At 39.0% G+C, this 14,464-nt stretch overlaps 2 protein-coding genes across 2 annotated transcripts; one reads left to right on the top strand and one right to left on the bottom strand.

The window, feature by feature from the left end:
- Positions 1-5,013: 5,013 nt before the first annotated feature.
- Positions 5,014-6,290, top strand: LOC144557707 (putative pyridoxal 5'-phosphate synthase subunit PDX1.1). The gene has a single exon (XM_078306262.1). The coding sequence runs from the start codon at positions 5,160-5,162 to the stop codon at positions 6,102-6,104; it is 945 nt and encodes a 314-aa protein (XP_078162388.1). The 5' UTR covers positions 5,014-5,159; the 3' UTR covers positions 6,105-6,290.
- A 1,178-nt stretch (positions 6,291-7,468) lies between these two features.
- On the bottom strand, positions 7,469-14,087 carry LOC144557706 (Potassium transporter family protein). Its single transcript, XM_078306261.1, has 9 exons — positions 13,666-14,087; positions 12,578-12,806; positions 12,249-12,497; positions 12,072-12,122; positions 10,160-10,420; positions 9,845-9,897; positions 9,629-9,743; positions 9,042-9,296; positions 7,469-8,750 (listed from the first exon to the last, which is right to left on the bottom strand). The coding sequence occupies exons 1-9, from the start codon at positions 13,939-13,941 to the stop codon at positions 7,723-7,725; spliced, it is 2,517 nt and encodes an 838-aa protein (XP_078162387.1). The 5' UTR covers positions 13,942-14,087; the 3' UTR covers positions 7,469-7,722.
- Positions 14,088-14,464: the final 377 nt, after the last annotated feature.

Raw genomic sequence — 14,464 nt, 5'->3', positions numbered from 1 at the left:
AACAAATCGAAATAAGCTCACACTAGCAAAATAGCAGGTTTATCTGCCCCTGCCACCACGTCTCAATAGATCTAACAAACGACTAGTTCTACTGGTACCAGCTGCAGGTGCGACATTACTTGTAGAGCCTTGGCAACTAGATGATTGGCTCGGAGGAGGGGGGGGGGGTTTGTGTTCTACCAGTTGCTTCAGCAACAACTCTGGCATTTTCTCTTTCGTTGTGCTCGTTTATGGCATCTGAACATAAGAACACAATTCAGTTAGTAATATAATAAGATCATAAATGAATTTCGTACAATGCTACATACCTGCCCTGCGCCTGTCAGAAACAGAACGGCGAGCCTGATTTCCCGACGGTCGCCTGCCACTCATCTCGTCCATGGTCATTATAATACGCTTGTGTCTCCTCCTCCCCTTTCTTATCCATCCTTCTGAAGGGAGTATTCTATCACCGACATATGCAGGCCACTCACGCTGATCGGGATAAGAATGGAAAGATCCACCCCAAGTGGAAGCAAGGTAATCGGTACGGTATATGTCAGCAACATAGTGATCCTCACAGTAGTTCCTCACTCGGCATACCGCCATCACGTGACTGCAGGGTATGTGACTTAGCTGGGGTCCTTGGCATGTACAGGTTACCGCCCTGGCATCTCCGAATTTAACCACATACTTGCAAGCCCTCTTGACAAACGCCATAGTGCCATCTGGTTTACGGCTGGTAGGAACGTACTCATTTGGATTTTGCACTTCGAATTCTGTTCCATCATTACCCATCGGGATCACGGTCATAGTTGCACCTTTGTCCCTGTGTCGTCTTAGTTTCTCCTCCACCCTTGTTGAAAATTACTGGTTCATCCTTATTAATTCTGCGGCCTTAGCACGCCGTTCCTGAAACCAGGTATTTAACTTGTAGAATGTGTCCTCTACAACTGCAGCCACAGGCAACATCCAGCTCTGCTTGAATACTGCATTCAGCGACTGGGATCCATTGGTGGTCATAATTCCCCAACGCCAACCTCCATCACGGGATTGATATATTTTCTCGTATGCTGGATCTTCGTTGACATCTCGGGGATTATTTTTGCCCACCTTCATTAAGTAGAGATTTTCCTTTGGCATGTACTACATAAAAAATAAGGAAATAGAATAATGTAAGTAAACAATTGTACTAAAAAAAATTATTTTCTTAAAGTACAATAATATATGTAAACAATTGAAATACATGTACCTTTGCAAAACTGCTAGTCATCTCTACCACCCTTCTCGACTTTTTCTTTATGCAATTCCATCTAAATGTATCAGTAACCCACTTGTCGCCCCCAGTTGCCTTGGAAAGGTTCTCCGCAACGTGTTGCATACACAACCTGTGCACACACTGGCCAGTACGGGTTGACCAACCATAATCTTCACGATCAAAAACATATTTTATTCATTTGTGCTGATCTGATATCACACAGAAAAACTTCCCTTCCCAAATCACCCGTCTTCTTAAAAACTCCATAAAGAATCCCCAATTCTCACCATCCTCTTTATGAACAATTGCAAACGCCAAAGGCAACAGCTGGTTCTCAGCATCATATGCACATGCTATCAGTAGCCTCCCCTCATAACGGCCAGACATGAAGCATGCATCAATGCTTATAACGGGTCTGATGTATGGCACAGCTTGAATACAAGCACCAATGTAGAATAAATCTAGGGATTATGGGTGTCTGTCTGGGTGGTGGTGGTAACACTTCAGTATTTTCTGGGGAGTTGTGGTAACCCTGGTTGTCATAAGGGGAGTGGTGGTGGTACTCCTGGTTGTCATAAGGGGAGTGGTGGTGGTACTCCTGGTTGTCATAAGGAGAGTGGTGGTGGTACTTCTGGTTGTCATAAGGGGAGTGGTGGTGGTATCCCTGGTTGTCATAACCCGAATTGTCATAACCTGAAGGCCCAGCCCCAGCCGCACTTGAAGGTCCAGCCCTAGTCCGAGGAACCCTCTTCAAATATATTTCCATTATCGGGACCCCACTAGCCGCAAATTGAGTGTACACAACTCTCCGCAAATTCGCATCTGTTATTGGAAACTTCACAAAGTAAGGTCTACCCCCCACCCCAGGTGAGTTGTCAATCCGTGTAGCCAATTCTATTTCATACCTGTTGGGGTTTACAGCAGTCTTTTCGTATATTAGCTGCTTCAGTTCCTGAAATGTGGTATTTTCATTAATCTCGAAGGCAAATGCGGCATCTTTCGTGTACTGCACGCCATCTTCACCTCTCTGTAGCCTGCCGCCCACATACAGTGCAACTAACATATTTTCCTTAACAAACTACATTTAAAAAAATTATTTCATAAGGATTAAAGTTTTGTATAGTAATTATAACAGGTACAGTAATCAATGGCAAATTAGAAAATAAAAAATAAAAAAATTACATATTGCTACAGTAATTTATGTTGCAACAGTTACAGTAAATTGTAACAGTAAATTTGCTACAATTACAGTAATTACAAAAATTGCAACAGTTACAGTAAATTTGTACAGTAAATGCAATAGTTACACACAGTAATTAATAATTAGCAAAAAATTAACAAGAAACTTAAAAAAAACCTGTTGCTACAGTAAAATCGCTCAACAATCGCCAGAGCTCTCTCTCTCAAACAATAAAATCGCAGCACAGTAAAATTTTGGTTTACAGAATGGTTGGAGTGGACAGGAGAGAGAAAAAATCGGGTTAAATACCTATAGAGGACCGCCCGTGGGGGGGGGGGGGGGGCGGTTTGGTCCCATAGGAAACCGCCCGTGGGGGGGGCGGTTTGGTCCCATAGGAGACCGCCCGTAGTTCTGGCGGTTTGGTTATTTTTGAAAAAAACCAGAACTGATGGTTATTTTTAAAATTAAGTTTTGTTTTTTGGGTATTAATAAAAATGGCCGTGGATATCTGGTATTTATATATTCGTGTGCATATGAATACATATATAATTTTATATGAGGAGGGTTCAAATGCCTTCATTTTTTGTGCCTTCATCATGCCTCCATTTTTTTAAACTTTAATAACTCAAAATTTAAAACTTAAAAGTCAAAATAAAACCATTGGATATGATCTAGATCATTTTCTCTATGTGCTCATAAAAAATTATGACATTTCAATTTTATTTTAGATGTCATCAAGAGCTTGTAAAAAACGTACTAATGTGGATAATTTATAGACGTTGATTTTTCAACTTATTGATTCATATAAAAACAAAATTGAAATGTGATAATTTTTTATGAGCATATAGAGAAAATAACATAGATCACATCTAACGGTTTTATTTTGACTTTTAAGGTTTAAATTTTGAGTTATTAAAGTTCTAAAAAATGGAGGCATGATGGCGGCACAAAAAATGGAGGCATTTGAACCCTCCTCATTTTATATAATAGATATATATTAGAGTATGACTAATATAACATCAGTGTCATTTTAGTCTATATAACACCAACTCCAAAATCTATCAAATCGAGTTCAAATGGTGAATCCAAACCGTTCAAACCAATTTACTTTATGAGTGATGCGTTTACATGCAAACTTTTTATATTTTTGAGTTATTTTAGTATCAAATCAAGCGGCAAAAAAAATTAAAAAATGAATGTATTAAAATTAACTTAAAAACTCAAACATTTGACCGCTTGACTTGATACCAAATAAACTCAAAAACTTATAAATTTTACATGTAAACGCACAACTAATGAAATAGATCGGTTTGGATTCACCATTTGAATTCAATTTGATAGGTTTTGGAGTTGGTGTTATATAGACTGAAATGACACTGATGTTATATTAGCCATACTCTATATATTATATAGTTTAATAATTTGATAAATATTATGAACTTAAGTATTTTTTAATAATATTTTTTTTATTTGTTTTTAATAAATATTTGAACCATATCAATTTAATATCGGATCCGTATTTGTATATAAAAGATTAAGAAAAAAATATGGATATCTGATATTTATATATTTGTGTGCATATGATACATATATAATTTTATATATAGTAGATATATATTATATAGTTTAATATATATTATGAAGAACATTTTTTTGGCAGTCCTAGTTATATCGATAGTTTATGTATTAATTTTCTTTTCGCGGAACAATATTCACATGGTTTCCTTTCACGAATTCACACTGATGGATTATGGACCAACTCAAGATTCCCTTACCCTCTACGCAACTGGATTGATTAAAATCACGGTATAGACCTAGTCAAATTGAACTTATTCCATTGTTAATATGTTACGCTGCTGAAACATTTTCCTAGTACAAGTTACCACTATATTAATAATTTTGAGGTCTGCTACAAGTTTGGTTCCTGCATTATTAAAGATTGATAGTTGAATCCATTAGTTGTATTATTTGAGATTTGAACCTAAATAGTTCGTGAATCAATTTCGAACGAATTATATCTAGTTTGAGTTTGATTTGTTTCAGAACGAACTAATTTTAGTTGAATTAATTACAAACTTTTTTCGAATCAAACTCAAATCGAATCACGAACTACAGACTTTTTGTGCAGCCCTAGTTAAGTGAACCACAGTGCAATCTCACAAATTAAAAAAAAAAAGAAACGTAAAAAAAAAAAAAAAAAAATGATCCTTAATTAGTTGAACCTAACAGCCCGCCAGGTTAGCCCAAGTTGAGATACATGCCTCTTTCTCTCTTTTTATCTACAGCCCAAGAGGATGCTGAACCTAGCTAGGCTGTTAACTTCTTATTGGCAGATCATTTTGCTAAGCCCAACAAGCCCTTTATACAGAGTCACAGACCGCAGTCCAACGGACAAAAAGACCGACGCACCTCACCAGGAAATAAAGCATATTCCCGAATTATCTATAAGTGGACAGCCCAGATTTAATTTCAGCCGGTGGGATCGGAAGGGCAGTACGGGGCAGTATTATATGTGCTTTGAGATGCGTGCCAAGTTAAAAGTTTCATTTTCGGACCGTCTGAGGGGATACGAATTCGTGAAACGCTACGTGGAGGTCACCCAGCGATTCTAGAGCTATCTAGTAAGTCCTCGTATTCTCGCGGTTCCCATCGATCGATCTGCTCTCTGGATTCCAGAAGACTAGAAAAGGCAGGCAAAGGAGAACGCCAGATAAGACAAAGGAGGAAGGAAAAGAATAAAATATGGCTGACAATGGAGTGGTGGCGGTGTACGGAAACGGCGGGGAGCTGTCTGAGCAACCAAAGAAATCGACGACGGCGACCTTCTCCGTGAAGATCGGGTTAGCACAGATGCTACGTGGCGGGGTGATAATGGACGTGGTCACACCTGAGCAGGCTCGCATCGCCGAGGAAGCTGGTGCCTGTGCGGTGATGGCCCTGGAGCGTGTCCCTGCTGACATCCGTGCCCAGGGCGGTGTTGCTCGCATGAGTGACCCCGGCTTGATCCGTGACATCAAGCGCGCTGTTACTATCCCAGTGATGGCAAAGGCGCGCATTGGCCACTTTGTGGAGGCTCAGATCCTTGAGGCAATTGGGGTTGATTATGTGGATGAAAGCGAGGTGCTCACCTTAGCTGACGAGGAGCACCACATCAACAAGCACAACTTCAACGTGCCATTTGTGTGCGGCTGCCGTAACCTTGGAGAGGCCTTGCGCCGCATCCGCGAGGGTGCGGCCATGATCCGCACCAAGGGGGAGGCTGGCACGGGCAATGTGGTCGAAGCCGTGCGCCATGTGCGTGCTGTTATGGGGGACATACGCTCCCTCCGCACGATGGATGATGATGAGGTCTTTACCTTTGCTAAAAAGATTGCAGCGCCGTACGACCTTGTCATGCAGACAAAGCAGCTTGGCCGTCTGCCCGTTGTGCAATTTGCGGCAGGTGGATTGGCCACACCAGCAGATGCAGCCCTGATGATGCAATTGGGCTGTGATGGGGTGTTTGTTGGCTCGGGGATATTTAAAAGCGGGGATCCTGCACGTAGGGCCAGAGCTATTGTGCAGGCAGTGACCCACTACACTGACCCGGAGATACTGGCAGAGGTGAGCAGCGGGCTTGGGGAGGCCATGGTTGGCATCAACCTCAATGATTCCAAGGTTGAGAGGTTTGCTGCTCGCTCCGAGTAGAAATTATAAGATTATTTGCTACTGCTTGGCTTTTAAATTAGTGATAGTTTGTAGTAGCATCTGCACTGTTAATGGCATTATGAAATCTTGTCCATTGATTGTGGTTGACTGTTATTTGTCTGTCTTGTGTACTCATAACATTGCTTAAATTTATAGATTTTCAATAATATTACATAATTTCTTTTCTTTTCTTTTCTCATGTTGAGCCTATATGGAGTGCTTGAGGCAGCCCCTAATTAGTCTAGTCACCATGGCTGCAAGGATCAAATTTCCTCTGGAAAATCCTGCATTTTAACAAGTTGAATTTAAAATCTACTGAACAAGTGATTCTCAATCAATGAAATCCTGATCACGAGTATGCAGCCAAATGCTTGCATGTGCAATAGCAAGTGCCCAGATACCAGCCTAAATAAGTCTTTAAGCATTTAAATTACTAAAAGTAACCATTTAGTTACAAAGCATTTCTCAGTTGATTCTTCTTGTACTGACAAATCAGAAACGCTAGAAAAAGGAGCAAACACCCTATTCTGACATGGTAATTGGGCCGAGTCAGAGTTGGGTTAACCTTTCTCCAAATCACACTCCTTTACTATGGAACTTGACATCACAGGACACAAGGCACTTCAAACCAGCCATAGGACCCAATTTCAACAACCTTACCACCTCAAGCACAACAGCAACTATACACAGTGCAAGTAATTACCCAAGGCATGGCTATCACAAAAGCGTTATATTCACTACGAATTGTATACCATTTACTACATGAATACACCCAGTGAATTTGAGCGCTCCGGTTGTTACACCTTACCAACAAAATCACAAGTTTTTGCTTGGAAAGTGGTTCACAAAAGTTCACCAACTATGTATATTCCTCACTTTTAACCAATTTTTGCTTCCTCTGCCATGTGGCGGAAGGTTCTGCTGAACACATTCCATGTACATTTGAGGTGCTTCAAATAGTGAACTAATTTCTATCTACAAATTGCTAGAATAAACTATTGGTGTTGGCAATACCACTTCACTTTCTATTACTAGTATTCTATCTTTACAATTTGGCATGAGAGACGCTACTGGTGTGTAAAATTCCACTGATTCTGCCAAGAGGTTGGCAGCATCGCTTTGGTAAAGATTAGTGGTTGGCTCGCCTTATTTTTTATTATTTCTTTTACTTTTTTGGTAAAGCCTGTCCTTGGTTAATCTTTCGTTTTGCACCATTACCACTGTTGGTAGTGGTACATATTATCTCTCTATTTTTTTCTGTAATTTTTCCTTGTGCCTTTTCTACCATTCAAACTGTTTACAATTAAATTCCACTTGGTTCTCAGTAAAAATGAGAAACAGAAAATTCTGAATCACTTGCCCAGTGCTAGAACAAAGAAAATTTGACCTCTAAAGTACATCACTTTCTGTCTATTTTAAAGAGAACCAGCTGTTTTTATAAGTTACAATAAAACATTAACATTATGCAAAACATAAATATGTCCTAGCGAACTTGGAGCCACCCATAAATATCATAAGGTACTCTAAATAGAACATAAGCTATTTCTGATAACAGTTTGAGCTCATGAAAACAGCTTTTGGAATTATAAAAAGTAGCGATCTCATACTAGATTAATGATCATACCATGTAGGTCATACCTACACGAATAATATTCATGTGTGGCACCCTCAAGTTTGCTGTACCTGCCCGGCAATTTCTCCTCAAAAATCCATAGAAGTAATTTACCATTAATTTCTTGGCAAAAAAAGATTCCTTTCTTGCCCTGACCTCACCATGGGCAAGTAAATATGTGAAACCTGAAGCAGTTGCTTCTTGTAAGGCAGACAGTTCATACTCCAAACCTGGTTCCTCTTCGGGAAAAGCACTCGCTGGTAAGTCCTCAATACCACCTATCGTATGACGAAACAGTAATGGCACATGCAACTCATTAGTCATTTCAACAGATTGAGAATCACTAAACCTTACTGATGTTTCATCTGGCTCTGTTACTACATCAGGTTCTATGGTACTAGCCTCCAGTGCGATTTCTTGTGATTCTCTTCGCAAAAATTTCTCTAAGCTTTCGACCAATAGTTGCTCAAACACACGATGATCTTCTTTTCTAATGTCTTTGTAACCATACCGAGCCACGCACCGAAACATGTGGTAATCCTTGTGGCAAACTCTTCTGAACAAGAATCTCTCTTCCAATGGTACAACCGGTACTGGCACATACTTTATGCAAACAAAAACTATAGTAGAATGTATTGCGGGGAGTGTCACAAGCAATTGGCTGAAAATGGAAGGGATACCCTGTACCAGCTCATTGTATACAAGACCTATACCAGGTACGCGCACTGTACCGAGTGTAGACCCAAGATCGGCAAGAAGGTCCATAGATATCCTTTCCCGCATCTCAGATTGGTACTTGAGTACACTGCCATAGTTCCAAATGTACATGATGGAGAGGAAGAATGATGAGAATGCAAGCGGCAACCAACCACCTTCACTAATTTTTGTCAAAACTGAGGTCAGGTACACAAATTCGATCGTACCAAATACAGCTGGAAATAGCAGTATAAAAACTAGGTTGCTTTGCCAGATAAGAAGCATGACGAGTGTCACAAGCATAGTGCTAACCATCATAACCCCTACTTCAGCTATACCTGAAAGGAGGAAAGTGGAACGAGTTACACTATTATGCATATGCTCAATATGGAGTTATGCAGTTTATGAGCACTTGTGTACTATAGGTTTTCCTTTTCTCCCAACTGGCTTGTTTTTTGTTAACTAACAACTAAAGGTGAATAAAGAGTCCAGCAGATAGGGATTCGAGCATGATTATGGAATTAAAGTTTTGCTCTGATGCATAATCAAATTGACTTTAGTCTCAATTGCAAAATCCAGAATAAACATAGTCATGATTTTCATTTAATTTAACAAATTGTATAACTAACCATATGCATTGGCAATGTCATTGGTGCTACGGAAAGTGGCAACAATTATAATGCACATGACCATGAGGAAATAATTGGCCACAGGGATGTAGATCTGCCCCATTGCTCGCTTGGAGGTGTGAATTATCTTCATACGTGGGAAGCAGCCGAGTGCCATTGACTGCTTTATGCATGAAAATGTGGCTGATATCATCGCCTGACTTGCAATCATGGCAGCTAGTGTAGCGATCACAAACACCGGCCAGAATAACGCACCTTTGTTTGCAACCAAGTTAGCAACTAAAGCTAAAGTTGAGAACTTTTATTTGACAAAAATAAATAGCATTGACGAAATTTCCTTTTAGTTCTCAAAAGATGAAAATTGCAAGCAAGTCCTCAAACAATCTTTACTCTCACTTGTTTTAATATAAAAGAGTCGGGGGATGCCATCATCAGGTTTATTTAACATGAAAGTGGTTGCACATAGAGCGCGAGAAAGGACTAATTTGGACTCCACTTTAGGCAATTAAAAAAAAAAAAACCAAAATATATTACTATACTACAGATTGTATTTTGTTCAGAAGTTATTTTTTAGTTTGACGACTTACTGGGTACTGAGTCATAAAAAATCCTATCGGCTGAAAGAGGGTTTTTCATCAAATACGCAGCTTGACCCATATATGCCAACAAAAGGCAAGGAAAAACAACAAATGTGAAAGCGATCTGCATGTAAATAAGAGGCTGAGCACGATTAGTTGTACATCATAAATTCAGCTGAAGATTTGACCTGGATAGATTAGTTGCGAGGAAGCTTAGAGTTTGACCTGGATAGATTTGACAGAGAAATGACCCAGGTCTGCAAACATTGCTTCAGCCCCTAGATCAAGAGAAACGAAAACAGATGAGACAGGTGAAAATATACAAGATAACATCATTTAAATCTGTCCAAAACAAGGAAAAAGGAAGAAAAAAAGTGACTTCCGTAAATAAGTATGCTAATTATGGTATAAAACAACTTCATTATTATGTTTTGTTTGGTGCAACATTTGAAAGGTACAAAACCATCTTGGGAACCCTACAAGAATAGATCAGCTGGTTACTGACAGTGACAGTGTATTAAAGAAGATGAGTAAGAAAACCTGTTATGCACAACACACAACCACCAAGAGCCGACCAAGCCTTTACTCCATTTCTGTTGAAAAAGAAATAGATATATGCCGGATTGAATGCCTTCAGAACAGACACATCATACTTTATGATGTTGTAAATGCCGATGGATGCCAAATTAAAAAACCAGAGAGCCAGAACAGGGGCAAACAAGAAGCCAACTTTGCCTGTGCCAAATCTTTGTATGCTGAACAGCAACAGAAGCACCACTATCGAAACTATCACCACAGCATCTGCCAATAAAAACAATAGTTAGTTGATGATGAAACAGCTACTAGTCGAGAAAATGCACATCTTTATTAGTCTTGCCTATCCTTTAGGTCCCATTCCCCCATAAGGGTCTTTAGTATTTTTTTTGGAAAGAAGGGTTTCTAAATTATGAGGTCCATGACAAATGAGGAGGTTTGTGTATCTCATTCTTTCTGTCTCTCTCTCTCTCTCTCTACTTTGTCTCTCAGAAGTATCTCCGGTGGGCCATATCACATATCTCTTGCATCATGTAATTGAGACCAGCCGCTTAATACAACCTTTCATGATATGTATCTGACTTTGGGGCCCAAATATCCTCTTGTTAGGGTCAAGCATTGTGCCACACCAGTGCCCTGGCATGCTGCCACATCAAGCGATATCAGTTACTTCAGTCCCGTTGGGCACACATCACAGCATTCAAGGGCGGATACATGCTCAAGGAGTGGGGGTGACCATTCTTTTTAAAAATCCATTCTGTTATATGTAATTTTACTGCATTCTTCAAGTAAAATGTTATGTGTACTTCAAGTTGACCCCAAGCTTTTTCCCAAAATATCCTATGATGACATCTGTATTCTTTTCAAGAAAAATATTTAGCTCTTGTGCTGTGTGCAACTTAAGTGGACCCATAAATATCTTCATATAACAAGCTTCCAAATCCCAACTGTCTAATTCTTTCTTCCAAATTTTCAGCAAGAGCGAAAAAAAAATAACAAATTAAAGTATCAAAAATACAATTGTAGAAAGTCATCAGGTATTTTCATCAGTTCATCAGGTATGCTTCTAATTTATTTATGTTACTTTCGTATCTGCAAATCATTTCAAGAAATTTTTAGATTATCCAGTTACCTTCTTTCCATATTTGAAAAATAATAGACACCAGCCCCAAATAACAAAGTTCTCCATTCTTGTTGATGAATTGTTGTTGATAATTGTTTTTTTTATTGATAATTGACAATTTTTAGGCAACATATCTCAACAATGACAATTTGGATGGTTTTTAGGAGCAGTTCAAATACTTATTTTAATACCAATATTTAATTATTCTGTGGAATAAGATGATTGTTTAGAAGATTATCAATTCAAATAGCAGCACGTTTTATTAAAAGCAGTCTCTTTGTAGTTATTTAAATTTAATGTAGAAAAACGTTACAAGTTCATCATACCAGAAAGAAAATCAAACCAGAAAATTAACATGTTTGAATCGACAAAGTTTCATCCATATTTTATTAGCACTTGAACAAAATATTACAATTTTAAAATATGTATATTTTTTTGAAGAGTTGCTGGTATTATTTAGCGTTGTTTTAAAATTGAGACCTCGAAGAATACGATTGAGTTAACTGAATACACAATTTTAACTGTGAAGTATCAAATTGAAACCCTTTAGAGATGGCCACATGGGACAGGTTGGTCTGGGTTCAGTTGGCAATGAATTACCAGTGACTGATGAAAGATGCAGAATCGGATTATTTTTGACAGTTCAGGACCTCAACATGAGTTGTGCTCGATAACATGATTATAAAAATAATTACAGTAAAACAACTATAGGTCATGTCAGGCCAAAAAAAAACACAAAAGAACAGCTGTCCTGGTATAATTAGGTCTAATGGTGAAACAAGGTAAATTTCAAACCTGTGTTAAATCCTGGGAGTTCACCCTGAAGACCACTCACTGCAGACATTACTGCAAACAAAACATGCACGAAAGAAGGCAATTAAGCAAGAAGACAGAATAATTAATTGTAATAAATTATCAGTTAAATGAAGTACAGACAATGAGGTCTAGAAACAGGAAAAGACAGAAAAGTACCTGACATGGATGGGGTGAGAATGCCATCTCCAATAACCATGGAAGTACCCGTCAGCACCAAAAGCAAGAGAAGATTCTTGAAAATTTTGTTCTTCTCTAAACAATCTTTAACATAAAGTGCTCTCTCCAACTCACGGGTTGGCAATTTCAACCGAAAACTGGAGATGTCCTTGTCAGCACGCTGCTGATTTGGCAGTAGGCTAACTTCTGCATAACGGCATATCAAGGAGTACAATGCAAATGTACCACCTGAAATCATAAATGCACATATGATGCAATTAATTTTACAGAACCAACAAAATGGGTAATTGAACGAGTATAACACATACCTTCACCATTGTCATTTGCCTTGAGCACTATAAACACATACTTTGCAAAGGGAATTATGGCTATTGTGTACATGACCAATGAAAGAGCACCAAGTATCTCAACCTCGGATTTTATCGGGACTTTGCTGAATACATCACTAAATACGTAGAGAGGACTTGTTCCCATGTCTCCATACACGACGCCTAGGGTTTGGAAAGCCATTGCAAGCGTGGCCCAGATTGGCAAATCCTGTTGTACTTGGAGGTTAGAAACATTGTCATGTTTAATTAAATTTTGTATACAGAAATTGGGATAAGGATAAAGACCAGATTGTCACCTAACTACATGATTCCAAACAAATCACTCTTTTTAATTTCTTATTCTGTCTAAGAAGAATGTTCACCCATAAATTTAGTCTTTTTAGTTTAAAACATTACATTGCACTGCATACCCTCTATTTTAGTACTCATCCAAGCAGTACTACTACACCTTGATCTCTGCATAGACAAACCGACAGAGTGCTTGACAAAAATAATCCACAACTCTGTATCCATTGGTGATTTGCAAAAAGAACCCTTGGATAGTATATTAAAAACTTGCTCGAAAACAGAACACAAGAGAACCCATTGCATGTTTTGCAATTCAGAAAAACGAAAAGAGAATGAAGAATGTTCTAAATACTTCTATTTCCAAATAACCACGTCTATAAAACGACTTTGCGGCGGAGGTCCAGTAATTTGCCACTGACAATTCCATCAAAAATTGAATTTGGGTATCTGGAATTATTTTAACGCAGTTAAAGCAGAATGTAAATGATTTGGTTATTACTGAAATACTAAATTCTGTTTGGCCCTTTATTTAACAAAAAAGTCACTTGCAGCAGTAATGTTTGGTTCAAAATATGTGTTGCATTATTCAGAGAACGTTAGAAGGCCCCAAATTAAAATACGACCTTCAGTGATGCTGTGATCTTCATTTTGCAACAATTTAAAATGTAGAAAATAAAATCTTTCGCCTCAGTAAGTAATCAAACAATCAAAGCCAGAACGATTAAAAAAACCCAAATTTCTAACTGTTGCAACAAAAAAGTACGGCGTACGCGTATTACCTTGTGGCCATGGTTGTGGGCCCCAGGCACAGCCATGGCTTCAACATCAAGCGAATCGACTCGCTTTGGGTTCTTCCCCAACCGTCTCCTGATCGAACCGCCACCGCCACCCGAAAAGGTTCGTGTAGGTTCTTCGAGGTCGTTGAACCAAGCAGGCGACTCAGCCGAATCGACCTCGCTCCCGTCGACCCAACGCGACTCGGACCTGATCAACCTCGCGGCGCTCGTACCTCCGCTGCTCGCCACCTCCTCAATCCCATCTTCTTCTTCCTCCATTGTAGTTGATCACTTCTCTAATGTGATTCCTTTTAAACGTTTATTGTATCTGACTTTGAGCTGTTTTTGTATCGGATTTATATTGGTTTGGCTTTTTCTTCGCGGGAGTGTTGGATTGTTGGAACACTCTCCTCACTGATTGGACTATTTTACGCGACTCGCTTTTTTCCGACAAACAGATCGTCTGTATTTAATCTGGTACTTATTTCTGTATAACTTCATTATTGGTGGGACCGACAGGTCAGATACATCATCAAATGAGAATAGCAAGCGTTTTAACTACCCGTTACAGAGATAGTTGTACTTATTTCTTATATAAGAGATCCGAGTTTTGTCCTCCCTGAATCATGCTGGGTAAACCTGGTTTTGTACGCAAGGCGTGTTGGATTTGGGCGGTGGATATGATTATAAAATTAAGTAAAAATCGGATATATACCCATCAAATTAGGGGTGCAAAGTGCAAACGGATCGGATAGTGGTAAAATCATATCTTAATCCGTTTTTATTTTCCGGATACGGATAC

This window comes from Carex rostrata, chromosome 8, assembly GCF_964058835.1.
Source record: "Carex rostrata chromosome 8, lpCarRost1.2, whole genome shotgun sequence".
Lineage (NCBI taxonomy): Eukaryota > Viridiplantae > Streptophyta > Magnoliopsida > Poales > Cyperaceae > Carex > Carex rostrata.
Note: the sequence above shows the minus strand (reverse complement) of the source record. Positions and strands in the feature narration are given on the sequence as shown.

Excerpts from the sequence above, each read along its gene's own strand:
- LOC144557707 (XM_078306262.1), top strand. The coding sequence starts at position 5,160 with ATGGCTGACAATGGAGTGGTGGCGGTGTACGGAAACGGCGGGGAGCTG.
- LOC144557706 (XM_078306261.1), bottom strand. The coding sequence starts at position 13,941 with ATGGAGGAAGAAGAAGATGGGATTGAGGAGGTGGCGAGCAGCGGAGGT. Across the intron at positions 9,898-10,159 it reads TTGTGTGTTGTGCATAACAG|GGGCTGAAGCAATGTTTGCA; the intron begins GTTTTCTTACTC and ends CTCTTGATCTAG. Across the intron at positions 9,297-9,628 it reads TTTTTATGACTCAGTACCCA|GTGCGTTATTCTGGCCGGTG; the intron begins GTAAGTCGTCAA and ends TTGCAAACAAAG.